The 18,703-nt window shown below is 40.6% G+C and overlaps 1 protein-coding gene across 11 annotated transcripts in view; it reads left to right on the plus strand.

The window, feature by feature from the left end:
* Positions 1-18,703, plus strand: part of RBM6 (RNA binding motif protein 6) — a 104,969-nt gene that overhangs the window by 47,996 nt on the left and 38,270 nt on the right. For 10 of the 11 annotated variants that reach the window (XM_047846033.1, XM_047846077.1, XM_047846052.1 and 7 more), the window contains one exon: positions 703-776. The exons of the other annotated variant lie outside the window; for it this stretch is intronic. In XM_047846033.1, the coding sequence (XP_047701989.1) occupies positions 703-776 (74 nt within the window). Of the gene's footprint in view, positions 1-702; positions 777-18,703 lie in introns of those variants that run through there. 11 annotated transcript variants of the gene reach the window in all.

Genomic DNA, 18,703 nt, shown 5'->3' on the forward strand with positions numbered 1-18,703 from the left:
CCCCACCGCCAATCTTTGTGCACAAGCACAATTTTGGACCCAGCTATTTGAATTTATTTATGCTTTTACACCTTCTTCCTTTCATAAAGATTTAAGCTGGTTTATGACTTGAGTTGAAACAAAGAAAAAAAGAGGAGACCTGAAATGGTCTGTCCCCTGCCAACCAGAAGCCTCCTGTGGTATCCAAACAGAATAGTTGCCTCAGTCTGTCAGCACTTCTGTCTTTGAAGGTGGTTTCTGCTTGAAAAGTGGTGACTATTAGCATAGCTTTGGGATAATTGCTTCTCCTTCCTCTCTTGGGATACATTTTTTTTTTTCCAGATACTTCCCTGTTCTTCTTGACTTTGTTTTTCCAGAAGATTCACCCTGTGATTAATATGTTTTGGGTGCCCACTTGAACTTAACTGTGGGATTACCTAATTCTGGGGCACCTTCACCAGACCATCAGTGCTAAAGAGAGCAAAGGATCTTCTTGGTTAATAGAAAAAGCCACTGTGGAATGACTCTCAAAGTCCAGAAACATCCAGATTTTCTTTCAGTACTTTTTTCTGTTTGGAATAGCAGCTTTGCCTAGTATAGGGGAGGGAGGGGCTAGTTGGGAGGGCTTGTATTAAGGGGTTCAGAAACAGGGGATTTAAGTGTGTCTTTTGTGTTTGCAAGGCACTAACACCACTCCCGTCTGTATTTAAATGCTGTCCCCAGGTTACGACTATGGCTATGTCTGCGTGGAGTTTTCACTCTTGGAAGATGCCATCGGATGCATGGAGGCCAACCAGGTTGCTTTATACTTCGGTCAAATGATGCTGGAAGGATATATTTTTTCTATATGGGGAGGGAGGGTTTCACATGATTGAACTTTGGAAAGGTACCAGAAATCTGTATTTGGAGCATACCACATTCCAACTAGAAAATGGTTGTAAGGAGAAACTCTAGAAGAGGCTGGGAAGGTTTCTTTAGAAGAGTTAATGGGCACAAGTATATTTTAAAAACTGGAGCCTAGTTGCAGTTGGACTAGATGCCAAAGACAGTAGATGGGCAAAAATGACAGGTCTGGAGTGCTTCCCTTTGGAGTGTGACTGATACGGAGAACCTAATGGAAAGAATAATCCTTGACTGTGTGTCATCTCAAGGATTTGCCTGGCACAGGAATTCTAGGTCAGTACTTACACCCAGACCTAGGGTGAAGACCACTGATGGCAACTCCTGTGACACTCAGGTCCTGCCTGCATGTGCTGCTTTCTCAAGAGGGCCATCGGGGAGGAGAGAGGAGTAGATTATTCCTGTGTATTGCATTCATCATGGTTCTTTACAAATTGGAGTTTCATACTCAAGTTCTTGGCTGCATATAGACTGAGCTGGTGAATCTGAATCTGGACTTACCTTATGTTTGAAATATCTAGATGTAGGCAGCTTGCCACCTAGAGCTGTAATCTGGATCTTTAATAGTTTTGGAAGGAATTATGAAATGGATAGAGTCCTTCTTGCCATGGTGTTCCCTTGGAGAAAGTTATTTTCTTTGTGGTGTCTTAGTTCCTCTGTCTGGGAGAAAGAAGCTTAATGAAACTGTTTTATTTTTATGTACCCACTGCCTGTACTTAACAGTGTGAATCACAGCTGTATGCCCAAGATCTTAAGGCTCTGCCAGAGAAGAGTAGTAGTGCATGAGAACTCTTCTTCTCTTATAGCTTGATGGCCTTTCATCAGCTTTGTTCCATTCATCATGGCTCATGACACTTAACCTTTTCCCTTCTTTGACCATGTTCTCCCCTTATGGGTATGGAGATGACATGCTGTAACCCTTTGGGAACAAGCACTAATTAGGGGAAACTTCATGTATCCATACCTATTGTTAGTAGTATAAATACTGTTAGATCCTCAGAAAATGACCGGATTAGGACCGTATCCCCTTGACAGAGTTCTTGTTGACTGATTTGTTCATTGCCCATCAATAAGCCAGTCATTTAATAGATGCTAATTATATGTTAGAAACTGTGCTACCTAATGATATTTTGAGAGAATGAAGATCCCAATCTTTCTGCTTATGGTCAAGTCCATTCTAATTGTCCTAATTTGAGAACACTCATTTAGTTTATGAACATCTTGTTCTCAGTGACTAATCATTAAGTCCTTTGCCACTGTGTTAAATAATACTGTGAGTGGTGGAAACATAAACGGGGGAGCCGTGGCAGATGCTATTCTTTTGTACCATTCTCCCAACTGTATGTGTTTCCTAGAAGAGTGTTACTTTTTATCAGAGTTATTTAATCTTTGATCTTAAAAAATAACAATATTGTGTCTTAATTGCCTTTTCCCTCTATCCCAACAAAAAATCCTGTCTGAAATTTCTAGCCCCTTGAAGAGAAATGTCAAATAGAATTAAGACAGCCTTCTTTAAAAACAGGGTTTATCCTGAGGCAGGGTTTCTTTTGGAGCCATATCTGGCAAAATGTGCATTTACACAAGCAGTATGGAGGGAGAGTGGCCTTTAGACATCTCTACTCCCAGCCTCCCCACACATTCTGTGAACATGCTTAGGGCTCCTAGATTAGATCCCTGATGACCAACCCTTGCCTAGTGAATGAGATACCATAACAAAGGAAGAGGAGTGCCAAAATTCTTTTGGGGTGAAATAGGATGTTTTGACAGCCATCTTTATGCATATGGTATCATGAGGTACTCTGTGCAGCAGTACAAATAAGAGACAGCCTCTACCTTCCAGGAACTTGTAACAGACTAAGAAAGGTGACAGGCATTTTGGTATTCATAGATCCCATAGGGTGTTCTCTCAAATACCAATTTTTTGTGTGATTTCGTTTTTAATATTCACTGGAGTTATTCCTTAATAAAGTAGCACCATATCCTTATTCAGTCAACTTCCTTTCCTAGCTTTTTATTCTTCCCCTAGTCATGGGACAGAGGGCATACTGCTTAGCACTGCCACACAACAGAATCCTCTCGCTGAACTGCATAGGTTTCATGATCCACTCAGCATCCTCCTAATGATCTTTAGCACAACTCAGGGTATATGCAGGTCATTTTGGTGGAAATATATTTTTTTTAATTTTTTAATGTTTATTTACTTTTGAGAGAGAGAGGCAGACAGCATGAGTGGGGGAGGGGCAGAGAGAGAGGGAGACACAGGATCCGAAGCAGGCTCCAGGCCCTGAGCTGTCAGCACAGAGCCCGACATGGGGTCAAACCCATGAACCATGAGATCGTGACCTGAGCCGAAGTCGGATGCTTAACGAACTGAGCTACCCAGGCGCCCCTGATGGAAAGATTTTTAAGAGTCGGATCTCCAGGGGATTTTTTCGTACCTATATAGTATAGCACAGCAAAGAGGAGTATAGGTTCTGCATTCAGATGTTACTTCTTAGGTGGGTTGTCTCTGGCAAGTTTCTTTACCTCCCTCAGCCTCAGTTCCCTCTGTAACCAGTACCTCATGGGGCTCTGGTGTGGACTCATGAGATCATACATTCATGAATGCCTGCTGTGTGCCAGGCACTTTTCTCAAAGCTGGAGATGCTGCAGTAAACAAGATAGATTATATAACCTCTGTCTTAGTGTTTGAAGACAGAGCATAAGCAACTAGACAAATTTAAAATAATATATGATAGTCCTGAGTGCTGTAAAGATAACAGAGCAGGGTATTAAAGAATGCATGATGGGGGCAATTTTAGAAGGGGTAGTCAGGGAAGCTTCTTGAGGAGTGACATTACATTTGGTGAATAATGTATACAGAACACTTAGCATAGAATCTGGTACCTAATAAGCATTTGAAATTAGATGATCATCTCCTCCTCCTACTCCCTCTCCCTTCTTCGTGTTAAGTAATTTTCAATCATAATTCTAGGAAAATAAATTTATTTCTTAAATATCTGGATATTCTTTAAGAAAACGGATGTGGTTCAAACTCCCAGTAACAACACAGTACAAAATCTTATGAGAGACATAAGTATGTGAGAGAAGTCCTCAGAGTGGATAAACCAAGTGTTTATGGAAGATGAATGTCTCTGTCTATTCATTCATTCTCCTACCCTCCAGGTTTTACTTTAGATCAAATTGGTACAGATTCTGAGTCACCATCTGCTGGGCACCTCTAGGTAGAATCTGTGTATATGCTTCCGAAGAGGTTTCTGTCAAATGTTTTGGGTTGGTATTTTTTGGTTTTTCTTATTGTTTTATAATTCTTTTTATCCTGATTCTTGATGTGAAATGTCTTTTATTTATCATTGACTGATACTTGCAAGTCTAGGGTAAGGGAGTAAAGGAGGCTTCTGCCAGCTTGCTTTGTCAAATATTGTGGAGTAAGTGTGCCTTAGAGAGGCAGGATGATAACCAAGGCCCCACTAGCCCTTTCCCAGCGCCTTCGTGGAGGCATCAGACAGTAGGACACTCTGCAGCAGTACTGAGCATTGTGGTCAAGAGGACTCCTCAGGGCATCATTTAGCCAGCAGCTGTCTGGGGAAGTAATTTCCAGCAGAGGTCTGTCAGCTCATACCTTCACCTCTCTCTGTCTAGGAGATGTAAAAGCCCGAAACACTGTGAGGCAGGGTTTTTTATTCCACCCCTACTGGGAAAGTTATTTCTAGCAGTGTCACTTACCCTGGGCTTTCTCTGTTGTCCAAGTCCCTGCAGGTTGAGGGTGAATATTACCTCCTCTTGCTGTGTGTGCAATTTCACTGGGACTTAAGGAAAGGTGTAAGAGCATGTGTTAGCATATCGAACCTTTTCATCAGTTACCCAGTTGTGAGTATACTAGCTCTTTCAAACTGTTGTCAGTTGGTCTAAAGGAATTAGCATTTCATTTTCTCCAGTTAGTAGGTGTGGTGTTTGTTGCCTGTTCCCATTCAGCCAAATGTTTACTAAAATGCCCTTATAAAAGATAGCTTTGGAAGAATTCATTTCTCTGGAATTTTTACTCAACTTTTGTAGCATCATTGGCCTTCTTTAGCTGAAGATGACATGGCTGTATGACAGAATTAGCCTGACTTTATAAAATGCAAGGAAAAGATGCCATTATCACCTAACATGAAAATTCCTTCAGACTGGCATGGTGGGGGGGGGGGGGGTGGATGGAGGCTATAGAATACGTGAAGGTTTATGAGATACTGTTTTTTGTGTCAACAAAGTTAAGAGAATTTGGGTTTTAGAAGATACCAGGATGTCCAAGGTGTTTCTGAAGGTAATGTGAAGGAAGCCAAATCTTAAATGGTATCTGTCTTTATGATTAAAATGAGATCAATGGGGAAAGCTTGTTTAGGGGGATAGGAAGACTGTGGGGCCGATGGGAAAAAATGGGTGAAAACACCATTTGTTGGAATTTTATTCAAGTCGATAGCAATATTGTATGAAATACTCCGGTATTGAAGTTGTGTGCATTCCAAATAACAAAAAAGTATAATCTTATAAATTCCTGCAAGATTGTGGTGTTGTCTAAACCCACTCCCCAAATCTACTTCATTGAAGAGAATGTGGCACCCCAGCCAGAGCTCAGCTTTATAACTTGTGGTTGAATCATGCCATCTTCCTAGAAATATCAGTTTCATTGCCTTCTCCTGATTGCCCTCAGCAGAGGTTATTGGTGGGAAACAGAAAAGAAAATGCATTCTAAAATGAGTGTAAATCATTAGTTACTGAAGATTCTTGCTGTCAGCGTATTTAGAAGAATTACCTATCTAGTAATTGAGTCTTGGCTGGCGTGAGGCAGTATATCCTAGTAGTCACATACATGAAGGCCCGACTGACTGCCTAGGGTTGCATCCCAGCTCCGTCACCTTCTCCTGTGTGATTTGGACAAGTAGCTTAATGTCCCTGTGTCTCCGTGTCCTCTCACACTTCTAGGAATTAAATGAGTTAATGCATGATTAGAACTGGGCCTGGCACACAGTGAATATTGAGTGTGTATTTATTATTATCACAGCAACTTCACATCTGAGTGGAACAAGAAAGTCTTAAGTTACAGTAGCCTCAGTCCATCTGGGCTTTGTGGAGTAGCTAGCTAAAAAGGGATTTGGTGGCAGTGTGCAGGAGAATTATTTTTACATCAACAGTACTTCCCATTTAGCCTGTTGACTGGGACCGATTATCAGGGGACTGCCTCCAGGTCTTTTGAGGAGCTTCTGCTGCATTAGCCTTCAAATCTTAAATTCTCTCAAGAGAAAGAGCCAGAGATGCACCATATGAGGGACATAGAGTATAGTTAGACCACCCTAGAAGTCCAGCCTGTGGCTTTAAAACCCTAAGCTCTGATGACCAGCCCCTGGCTTTGCCATATCTCAGACTTTCTACAATAATTGTAAAGGGTGTTTTGAAGTGGATTCAGTTTAATTTTCCTGAATCTTTTGGCAGTTTTAAGGGGGAACTTTCAGTGTGTCTCCTGTGATGAGGCTTATAATAATTTTTGTCATAAATATATATATCATGGCTCATTTTTGTGGTAATTTCTGTTCATTTCTTGAGGTAATTTAGTTCTTAATTTGTTCTAAATTGGGAATGTACCTATAGATTTCAACTTTGTTCTTTGATCTCGTCATCTCTTTCAGCTGATATTTTTAGTTAATGTTTGTACTTTTTATAAAAACGGGGTTGTGCAAAGTGCTGATTTTCAGCCTTGTGGCCTTTGGAACTTGATTACAGTTATTGAAAAAAAAACCAATATGTATATTCTAAATAACTAGCTCAGGGGTTATACAAAAGCACAGTTCAGTTTGTGATCTTAATTATAACTTTGGTTTATGATTTTGTATACCTCCAGAAAGTATAGGGTTAGGAGCACTGAGAGATTTAGAATTCCAGCTTTGTCACTTCCTAGTTCATTTGTAACCTCATAATCTTAGTGTCTCATCTGTAAGATGGAGGGATAATCACAGTACCCACCTCAGAGCAGTTGTGAGATTAATTGCGTGTGAAGTGCTTGGTATAGTGGCCAGCGTGTGGTTCGTGCTTACTACCAGAAGAGGTACTGAAGAGAGTGATTCTATAACACTAGACCCTGCTTGGTTATCCTCCTTTTCCTTGGCTACTTATCCACCTCTTGGGACTCAGGGATGCCTGAGAAGTGGTATTGCTGCTTTGGGTGGCACCTAGATCTTTGGCAACCAGTTCTGATGGTGGTTGAGACTAGGATGCATAGACTGAAAGCATCTGCGGGATGATTGCACAGGTGTCCAGGTATGTGAGGGAAGAGGACCATGGCCACACCACCACTCCCATGGGTGGGGAGCCTTGTTTCTGAGGCTAGCTAGCATTACTGCTAGTTCTCCCATTACAGAATTCTCTTAGGCTACAAGTAACATTCAATGTTAGTAGGCATCTTGTCCATCTTGATGAACCTGAAGGTTACAAAGAGTCTTTGTGTCTCATTCTCCCTAGGCCAAGTGTTCGGATGCTGTCATTCCACCTTCTAACTTATTTACATATGAGATAAATGTATATTCTATATAATATGTATTTCTTATTGAGAACATTGATGGTATGACTGATAATCATGGATAAGCTTATCTAGATAAATAATTTTTTTTGTTTTTTTTGTTTTTTAATTTTTTTTAACGTTTATTCATTTTTGAGACAGAGCATGAACGGGGGAGGGGCAGAGAGAGAAAGAGACACAGAATCTGAAACAGGGTCCAGGCTCCGAGCTGTCAGCACAGGGCTCGATGCGGGGCTCGAACTCACAGACTGCGAGATCATGATCTGAGCCGAAGTCGGCCGCCCAACCGACTGAGCCACCCAGGCGCCCCTAGATAAATAATTTTTAATCTCACAATGTGAGATTAGCAATGCTAACATTGTATACTAATGATGTGTATTTTTCCAAATTCTATGACTATGTGAAATTTGTGTATAATCTGCATAAATGCTATTTTCGAAGGAAAATCAATAGAGGAAGAAGCTTATCACAGAAAGTAGATGATTGGTTTTACCAGCCACTTAGGGGGAAGTGCTCTCAAGAGGGAATAGTGAGTTGGGATGCCTGGGTGGCTTAGTTAAGTATCAGACTTTAGCTCAGGTCATGATCTCATGGTTTGTGAGTTTGAGCCCCACATCAGCCTCTCCACTGTCAGCATGGTGCCCACTTTGGATCCTTTGTCTCCTTCTCTCTCTGCCTCTCCCCTGCTCATGCTTTCTCTCTCTCTCAAAAATAAGCATTTAAAAAAACAAAGGAATGGTGAGTGACTGCTAATGGGTAATAGGGTGATGAAATGTTCTAGAATTAGTAGTAATTGTTGACCAACCTTGTGGATATACTAAACCCATTGCATTGTATAAAGCACAATAAAAGAGTGAATTTGGGGTGCCCAGGTGGCTTAGTTGGTTAAGCATCCAGCTTTGGCTCAGGTCATGATCAAGCCCCACATTGGACTCTGCTGAAGGCTCAGAGCCTGGATTCTGCATCAGATTCAGTGTCTCCCTCTCTTTTTGCCCCTCCCCCACTCACTCTCTGTCTCTCTCAAAAATAAGTAAACATTAATTTTTTTTTTTTAAAGAGTGAATTTTATGGTATGTGAACTGTCTCTCAATTAAAAAAAAAAGTATTTAAACTTAGCATGGGAATTAGTTCAGGGTCCCAGTCCAATGGGAATGAGTGCAGCTCTAAAAATAAAATACAGATTAGATTCATTTACCAAAAAAGAAGAGTGTATATAATTTTGTGTGAAAGCTAGAGACTTAGAATTTCATTCTTAAAACGTAAAAGAATTTCTTTGCTAATGGTATCAGCTTACCACAGAAGAACACTTAGGCTGAAAATCTGAAAGCTGACGGTTGGAATTGATAACAAACCCCATTTGAAGTGGCCACATGGCTTGTGCACAGTAGTTGTTCAGTAGAGTTGAGTGGGCTTTCTGCTTTAGTATGCATACAGTTAGAAATTCATGAAAGGACTGTTTGAAGTAGATTTGAAATAAAAATGCCATTTAGGAGGCACCTGGGTGGGTCACTTGGTTAAGCATTTGACTTTGACTCACGGTTTGTGGGTCTGAGCCCCATGTTGGGCTCTGTGCAGACAGCTCAGAGCCTGGAACCTGCTTTGGATTCTGTGTCTCCCTCTCTCTCAGCCCCTCCCTCGCACTTGCTGTCTGTCTGTCTGTCTGTCTGTCTGTCTGTCTGTCTGTCTCTCTCTCTCTCTCTCTCTCTCTCAAAGATAAATATACATTTTTTAAAAATGTCATTTAGAAAATCCTTGGACTACTTTTTAGAGGCGGTATTCCTGTAACCGGATGATTAGTAGGTACCAATGTGGATCTTTACTATTTTCCTGGATTTTTTAACCAGAGCTCAAAGTGAGGGTGAGGGTGAGGGTTGGGGGCAGAGGACCAGATCCCAGCTGGAATAGGTTCCTTTCCTGTATATCTTTCTTAGAGGTTTCTTTCCAGCAGCATTGATATTGTGATTGTCATCTTTGATCTCTAGTACGAGGGGAATTACAAGGGTCTTTTTTTGTTTTTGTTTTTTAGAAAAAGAATTACTGTGATAATTTAGATACCATAGAATTCACTCATTTTAAGTGTACAATTCAATAATTTTTAGTAAGTTCACCCAGTGTGCCTCTATCATCATAGCCTAGTGTTAGAACATCTCCAATAAGATCACTGTTTGAGGCTCATTTTTTTTTTAATGATTTCAGACTCATTGAAATGTTACAAAAACAATGCAAAGACTTGCTTTATGCTTTGTACTCTTATTCATCAAATGTTAACATTTTACCACATTTGAATGCAGAGATTTTTGAATAGTAGTGGCCCCTTCTTTTGGAAAGAGGCATCCTTTGACTTGTCCTTCCCCCAGACCCTCCTTTGGTAGTTGGAGGTGCTCTTTGGTAGGGCAAGGTATGTGAAGGTCTGGTGGGTTGAGTAGATGCTTTGGAAGATGTGTGGGGCTTAAGCCATCTTACCAGTGCTTCCAAGAAGGTCCCCTGCTGGGCACGGGCTGAGGTTGGGGTTGAGGTTGAGGGATGAGAAATAGGGCCAGATTCAAATGTCCCACTCTTGGGTACTGTGAGGTTTTTGTGGAGCTTTTCAGTAAACCAACAAATGTGTTTCCCCCATGTAAGAGCTGGCATTTGGATGCCTGATACTCAAAGAGAGACTACATGCTAATCAGCATTAAACCAAGAAGCAATAGCAGCCAGGGAAAAGGGGACACAAAGTTACCTGCACTGGCTTGATAATGTTTTTTGCAAGACAGTGGTTCTTAACAGTGGGGGAATGGTGGGGGAAACAGTGTTGACTCCCTTTCCACCCCTCCCCAACCATTGGACAGCTGGCAATTCTGGAGACATTTTTGTTGTTGCTAATAGCATCTATAGGGTAGAGGCCGGGAATGCTGCTAAATATCCTAAAACGCACAGGACAGCCCCCATATGACTTAATCTGCCTCCAACTGTCAACAATAGTGCTGAGGTTGAGTAACCCCGATTTAAAGGGATAGGAATTGTGGTTAGCCAAAGAGAAAACAATCCATCTTGCCATGGATTGTCTCTTAATGAGTCTTTCTCCTTGCCTTCCTCCTGATCCTAACAGAGTGGGGAGTGATTGGTGGGGTTAGAAATGTAGCAAGAGTGCAGACACTGCTCCTGTTCTCCCTCCAGACTTGCATTCCTAAGCTTAGCTTGTGCCCTTGGGAGAGGAACTTTAGAATAAGACCTGTTTGGGGGCACCTGGGTGGCTCGGTCGGTTAAGTATCCAACTTCGGCTCAGGTCATGATCTCAGAGTTCATGAGTTCAAGCCCCATGTCGGGCTCTGTGCTGACAACTCAGAGCCTGGAGCCTGATTCGGATTCTGTGTCTCCCTCTCTCTCTGCCCCTCCCCCGCTCATGCTCTGTCTCTCTCTCTCAAAAGTAAATAAACATTAAAAAAAAATTTGTTGTTGTTTTTTTTTAATTAGAAGAAGCTTTCACAGAGCCATATAACTGGGGCCAGTGTACTGAACTAGTTATACAGACTAAACTCAAAAGATGCATATATTTTATCTTAATATAATAGCACTTTGCTGTAAACGGCACCTGCTTTGCTGGGTAATACTGACTGATCTGTCTGGAATCACATTGGAAATATCAGAAGCAACTCATGATGACTTTTGTTAACATGGTGAATTTTGAGCACCCACCATACGCAAGGTCCTAGGCTAGGTGGTATATATTTAATAATGAATAAAATGGGCACGTCTCCTTAGGTTCTAGTGGGATGAGGCCATTTCAAAGTTTTTAATTTTGGTGGGCATCTGGGTGCCCGCTGTCAACACAGAGCCTGCTTCAGATCCTCTGTCCCCCTTTCTCTGACCCTTCCCCACTCGTGCACGCTCTCGCGCTCTCTCTCTCTCTCTCAAAAATAAAACAGTTTTAAAAAGTTTTTAATTTTTTAGAACTTCCATTTTGGAATAATTCCAGACAATAAACAAATAAGTAAATGAATAAATACATATATTTTAAAAAGGAAAAAAAAAAGGAATACCAGATACTCTTTACTCCTACATTTCATAGTACAGTCATCACAACCAGGAAGTTAACATAGGTATAATATTATCTGCAGAATTTCGTTGGATTTTGCCAGTTGTTCCGCTGTCTTTTTTCTGGTTTAGTATGCAATCCAGGATCACATGTTATCCTATCCTTTTTTTCTCTGTGACATTTTCTCAGTCTTTGTCTTTCATGACCTTAACAATTCTGAAGAGTTACATTGTAGGAAATCTCTCAGTTTGGATTTGTCTATTTTCTTATGAAATTCAAGTTAATACATTTTTAGCAAGAATACCACAGGTGTTGGGGCACCTGGGTGGCTTAGTCGGTTAAGTGTCTGACTTCGGCTCAGGTCATGATCTCATCATTTGTGAGTTCAAGCCCTGCATTGGGCTCTGTGCTGAGAATCTCCGTTTGAGATTCTCTCTCTCTCCCTCTCTCTGCCCCTACTCCACTTGCTCTCTCTCTCTCTCAAAATAAATAAACTTAAAAAAGAAAACCACAGGTGATGTGGGGTCTTTCCATTACTACTGATGTTAACTTAGACCATTTGGGTAAGGTGGTGTTTCTATACCATAAAGTTGCTATTTTAGGTATAATTAACTTAATAATTAACTAATTAGTAAGTGTCTTATAGGGCATACTTTGAGATTATATAAATGTTCTGCTTCTCAGTATACCCTTTTCACTTAATTATAGCATTCACTGATGATTCTTGTAACAGTTACTACTGTGGGGTTTGTGTAATGGTAATTCTCTATTTCTGTCATTCTTTACGTATTTGTTAGAATTCTTTTATGAGAAAGAACCATCCCTTCTCCCTTATAAAACTCTGGTTTCATAACAATAATTCCAATTCCGGTTCAGTATCACAGTTCTCCAGCTTTACCCCAATCTGAATTATAATTCCTTTCCCTAACAGTGAAAATCTTAGGTCTCATTATCCGCAATGTATTTACTTATGTGCTCAGTCCTAGAGTATACATAAAGTAGTTTCAGAATTGTTTGTTCATACCCCTGTGAAAAACTAGAGTACAGTACTTCAGGACAGTTCTTTTTGTTATCAGCCTGTGAGTATGTAATCAAAATTCTGTGTTCCAAAGTTACCTAGGTTAGTTCTTCACCACCTCATCGACTCTTGAGTATGTTGTTATTCGCTCTGTAGAAAAAGTGGGGAACACAAGTTAAAGAAAAGAGTTAACATTTCCAATAAACTCTGTCCTGCTGTTATTCTTTTTCTCAGTGTTCTTTATCAAGTTGAAGAGGTTCCATTTATTCCTACTTTGCTGAGAGTTTTTATCATAAACATGTGTTGGATTTTGTCCAGTGTTTTTTCTGCATCTAATGATAGGACTATGTGATTTTTTTTCTTCTTTAGCCTGTTGATGTCATGGAGTACATAAATGGTTTTTGAAAGTTGAACCTGGCCTGCATACCTGGAATAAAGCCCAATTGGTTACGGTGCATAATTTTTTTTCATGTTTATTGATTTATTTTGAGACAGTGAATGAGAGTGTGTGTGTAGCGGGAGATGGGCAGAGAGAGAATCCCACGCAGGCTCTGCACTGTCAGCTCAGAGCTCCACGCAGGGCTGGATCTCACAAACTGTGAGATCATGACTTGAACCCAAATCAAGAGTTGGTCGCTTGGGGCATCTAGGTGGCTCAGTCAGTTAAGCATCTGACTTCGGCTCAGGTCATGATCCCGAGGTTTGTGGGTTTGAGCCCGGTGTCTGGCTCTGTGCTGACAGCTTGGAGCTTGGAGCCTGCTCCCTGCTTGTGTGCGTTCTCTCCCTCCCTCTCCCTCTCCCTCTCCCTCTCCCTCTCCCTCCCTCCCTCCCTCTCTCTCTCTCTCTCTCTCTCTCTCTCTCAAAAATAAACTTAAAAAAAAAGAGAGAGACACTTAACTGACTGAGCCACCCAGGTGCCCCAGTATAATTCTTTTTATGCGTAGTTTGTTTTGATTTGATGTTACTCTGTTGAGGATTTTGCATTATCATGGAGATAATTGATCCGTGGTTCTTTTCTTGTAGTGTCTTTGTCTGATTTTGGTAATGGGTGTTGCCTGCTACATAGAATGAGTTAGCAAGTATTCTTTCTACTTCTATCTTCTGGAAGAGATTGTAGAAAGTTAGTGTAATTTCTTTCTTAAATGTTTGGTTGGCTTCATCAGTGAACCCATCTGGGCTTGGTGCTTTCAATTTTGGAAGATTATTAATTAACCAATTTCTTTAATAGATATAGGTCTATCCAGATTGTCTTTTCCTTTTTTTTTTTTTCTTTTAATGTTTATTTATTTATTTATTTACTTATTTTGAGCAGGAGTGCGTGTGCATGAGCATGAGTGGGGAGAGGCAAGAGAGAGTCCCAGGTTCTGCGTAGTCAGTGCGGAGCCTGACAGGGTGCTCGAACCCACCAACCGTGAGATCATGATCTGAGCCGAATCAAGAGTCAGATGCTTAACCTACTGAGCTGCCTGTCTTTTCCTTTTTGTATGAGTTTTGGCAGATTGGGTTTTTTTTGAGAATTAGACTTTTTCATCTAGGTTATCAATTTTGTTGGGCATACAATTATTCATAACATTCCTTTATTATTTTAATGTTCAGGAAGTCAGCAGTGATGGCCCCTATTTCATTTTTAAAGTTTTATTTAACTGGGGCACCTGGGTGGCTCAGTCGGTTGAGCGACTGACTTCTGCTCAGGTCATGACCTCCCGCTCTGAGTTCCAGCCCCGCATCGGGCTCTGTGCTGACAGCTCAGAGCCTGGAGCCTGCTTCAGATTCTGTGTCTCCCTCTCTCTCTGGACCTCCCCCATTCATGCTCTGTCTCTCTCTGTCTCAAAAATAAATAAACGTTAAAAGTTTTATTTAAGTGATCTCTATACCCAGTGTGGGGCTTGAACTTAACCCTGAGATCAAGAGTCACATGCTCTTCCTACATATCCAGCCAGGCGCCCCTCAGCTCTAATTTTTATCATTTCTTTTCTTCTGCTTACTTTGGATTTAATTTGTTTTTCTTTTTCTAGTTTCCTGAAGTGGAAGCTTAGGTTATTCATTTTAGATATTCCCTTTTTTCTATTATGTGCATTCAGTGCTTTACATTTCCCTCTAAGCACAACTTTCACTGCATCCCACAAATTTGGTTGTGTTTACAATTTCAGTTAGTTTAAAAAAAAAATTCTTGAAAGATTACTTCTTTCCCCCTGTGTTACTTAGAAATGTGTTGTTTAATCTCCAAGTATTGGGAGATTTATACCTGTGTTTGTTATTGATTTTTATTTTAATTCTTTTGTGGTCTGAGAGCATACATTGTATAATTTTCTATTTTAAATTTGTTAAGGTGTGCTTTAGGGCCCAGAATGTTCCATATGAGCTTGAGAAGAATGTGTACCTTCTCTTGTTAGATGACCTATTCTGTAAATACTGATTAGACTACTGCCGTTATTTTGATGTTTGCCTTTCCCGATTTTTCTGTGCACATATCATCTGTGATCACTATATTTACAAAGTAGGATAGTCTTGTGCATATGATTTATAATCTTTTTATTTCAAGTATTGTGAACATATTTCCTTGTCATTAAATACATTTTTATCACATCATTTTTGTTGGCGATATAATGCTCCATGGTTTAGATCACCATGATTTAACTAGTTCTTCATTTGACATTTTGAGGACTTTATTTTTATTAAATAATCCTGTCATGAATACCCCCATAGCTAAATAGTCACACATCCTTCATTACTTAAGTGAATTTCCTCTAGGTAAACTTGTCAGATTAAGCGGTAAACATGTTTTAAGACTTGTTCAATGTAGCCAGACTGCCATCTAGAAGTTTCCTGATTTATTCTTCTATCAGCAATGTTTGATTGTACCTGTCCTCCCTGCATCCCAACCAGTGCCAAGCATTAATAACAGTATTTATACTGCTTAGTGGTACATGGGTATTTGTTATTGTATTCTCTGATTTTGTGTGTGTGTGTTAGAAACATTTCATATCTGGCCATTTGCAGCAACGCGTATGAAACTGGAGGGTATTATGCTAAGTGAAATAAGTCAGGCAGAGAAAGACAGATACCATATGTTTTCACTCATATGTGGATCCTGAGAAACTTAACAGAAGACCATGGGGGAGGGTACGGGGGGAGCAGAGAAAAAAGTTAACAGAGAGGGAGGGAGGCAAACCATAAGAGACTCTTAAATAACTGAGAACAGGGGCGCCCGGGTGGCTCAGTCAGTTGAGCGTCTGACTTTGGCTCAGGTCATGATCTTGCAGTTTGTGAGTTCGAGCCCCGTGTCGGGCTCTTTGCTGACAGCTCAGAGCCTGGATCCTGTTTCAGATTCTGTGTCTCCCTCTCTGCCCCTCCCCTGCTCATGCTCTGTCTCTCTCTGTCTCTCAAAAATGAATAAACGTTAATAAAAATCTTAAAAATACTGAGAACAAACTGAGGGTTGATGGGGGGTGGGGGAGAAGGGAAAGTGGGTGATGGGTATTGAGGAGGGCACCTGTTGGGATGAGCACTGCGTGTTATATGGAAACCAATTTGACAATAAATTATATTTAAAAAAGAACATTTCATATCTTTTAAAAATGTTGCCAGTGTTGGGGTACCTGGGTAGCTCAGTCAGTTAAGTGTCCAGCTCTTGGTTTCAGCTCAGGTCATGATCTCACAGTTTGTGAGTTTGAGCCCTGCATCAGGCTCTGCATTGACAGCATGGAGCCTGCTTGGGATTCTCTCTCTCCCTCTATATCTGCTCCTCCCCTGCACGTACACCCTCCCTCCCTCCCTCCCACCCTCCCTCCCTCTCTCCCTCTCTCCCTCTCTCCCTCTCTCCCTCTCCCTCTCTCTCTCTCTCTCTCTCTCTCTCTCTCTCCCTCCCTCCCTCTCCCTCTCCCTCTCTCCCTCCCTCCTTCACTCCATCCCTCCCTCTGTTTCTCTCTGTCTCTCTCAAAATAAATAAGTAAACTTTTTAAAAAAGTAAAAATAAGAAAAAGAATGTTGCCAGTGTAGCAAAGGGAATGATTTGATTTTCCTGTCTTAGGTTGTTAGTGAGATAGAACATTTTTACATTTGATTACTAGTTATTTGTATTTCTTTTATAAGTTGTTGGTTCTTGATACATATTCAGCTAAAAGAGAAAAGGCAGAACATCTTAGTTACTGTGTCTAGTCTTAAGGTAAATACGTAGGGAACATCTGCTAGACTTTTTTGAAATGCTGAAAATTAGTATATTACCTGAATATGAGATAGGGTTACCTAAGAACTTACCCCTCAGAAAAGATTTTTTTTTTTTTTTTTTTTTAAGATCTTACAAAGTCTGCTGTTCTGGAGTCTTCCCAATTCTTTTGAGTCACAAAGTATTATTTGAGGACGATATATTAATCACCCACTTAAGCCCATTCTAATTTTAGATTCTGATGTTTTAAAGAAGTAAAGAAATTTTAAAATTTCAGTGATGATTCTGAGGTTATAATCACACAGAATGTTGGATAACTTTTTTTTTTAAGTTTATTTGTTTTGAGAGAGAGTGTGAGTGGGGGAGAGGCAGAGAAAGAGGGAGCAGCATATCTGAAGCAGGCTCTATGCTGATAGCAGAAAGCCATATGTGGGGCTCAAACTCAAGAACCACAAGATCATGACCTGAGCTGAAGTCAGACACTTAACCGGCTGAAGCACCCAGGCGCCCCTTGGATAACATTTTTAATAAAAGAAGTATTCAGGGGGTGCCTGGGTGGCTTAGTTGGTTGGGCATCTGATTTCGGCTCAGGTCATGATCTCACAGCTTGTGAGTTCGAGCCCGACGTCGGGCTCTGTGCTGACAGCTCAGAGCCTGGATCCTGCTTCAGATTCTTTCTCTCTCTCTCTCTGCCCTTCCCTTGCTCGCGTTTGGTCTCAAAAATAAACAAACACCAAAAAATTTTTTGAAAAAAAAATGAAGTATTCAAATTTACTTACAGGGCCAACAAAAGAATTGACTATTGCTATCATAATTTTACACCAAAAGGTACTGTGGCTTAGGATAAACTTTCTTACAATGACATTATTCTCAGATTCCAAGTGGTACACCTTAAGCATGTTCGATGGCAATTAAAATGATGTGCTCTAGTGGCCCCTAAGTGGCTCAGTGGGTTGTGTCTGACTTCTGATTTCAGCTCAGGTCATGATCTCACGGTTATGAGATCAAACCCTGTTTCGAGTTCTGCACTAGCCATGGAGCCTGCTTAAGATTTATTCATATTTTCTCTCTCTCTCTCTCTCTCTCTCTCTCTCTCTCTCTCTCTCTCTGTCTCAAAAATAAATAAATAAATTTAAAAATGATGTGCTCTAGGAAATTGCTAGATGACCTAAAATGGCACTATCAGTGAGGGAACTGCAGCATATAAGGAGCTTGAATAAAATAGAAGGGTACACATGGAAAGGCCAATGTCTTGAAATCATTATTCCTTTTCTTTCTTTGTCTCTCTCTCTTTCTGTATTACATACATACAGAAAAGAACATAGATCATAAGCATTACTGTTCAGTGAATAATCACAAATTGTATATACCTATTGTTTCAGTTTGGGCTGCTGTTACAAAATAACCATAGACGTGGTGGTTTATACAGTAGAAATTTGTTTTTCGTTGTTCTGGAGGCTGAAAAGTCCAAGATCAAGGTGCCAGCCAATTCATTTCCCTGTGAAGGCCCTCTTCCTGGCTTGCAGATGGATGTCTTCTTGGTGTATCCTCACATGGTAGAGAAAGATGATCTCTGTCTCTTATCTCTTAGAGTAATAATTCCATTCATGAAGACTCCACCTTCATGACCCAATTACCTCCCAAAGGTGCCACTTCCAGATACCATCAGATAGGGGGTTAGGACTTCAGTATATAAATTGAAACGGTGGGGGAGGGTGGTTCACAAACATTCTATCCATAACATCTGTTACTACCGCCCAGGTTAATAAACAAAATGTTGTGTTATATGTAGAAGTCCCTCCTGCCTCTCCTGGCTGTTTTCCTTTCTACCCCTACCAGAGGTAGTCGCCGTTGTAAGTTATAATACTGAAGAGTCCTTTTACTTGGTTTTGAGCCTTACGTATATGGAATCACACAGGATCTATTCTTCTACCTGACTTTTTTGTTTAGTATTATTTTTAAATTCATCTTCTGTATAGCTGGGTTCATTTTTATTGTTATACAGACTTACAGTGTAAGAGTATATCACAGGACCCCTGGGTGGCTCAGTCATTTAAGCATCCATCTCTT

The sequence above is a fragment of the Prionailurus viverrinus genome, chromosome A2, assembly GCF_022837055.1.
Source record: "Prionailurus viverrinus isolate Anna chromosome A2, UM_Priviv_1.0, whole genome shotgun sequence".
NCBI lineage: Eukaryota > Metazoa > Chordata > Mammalia > Carnivora > Felidae > Prionailurus > Prionailurus viverrinus.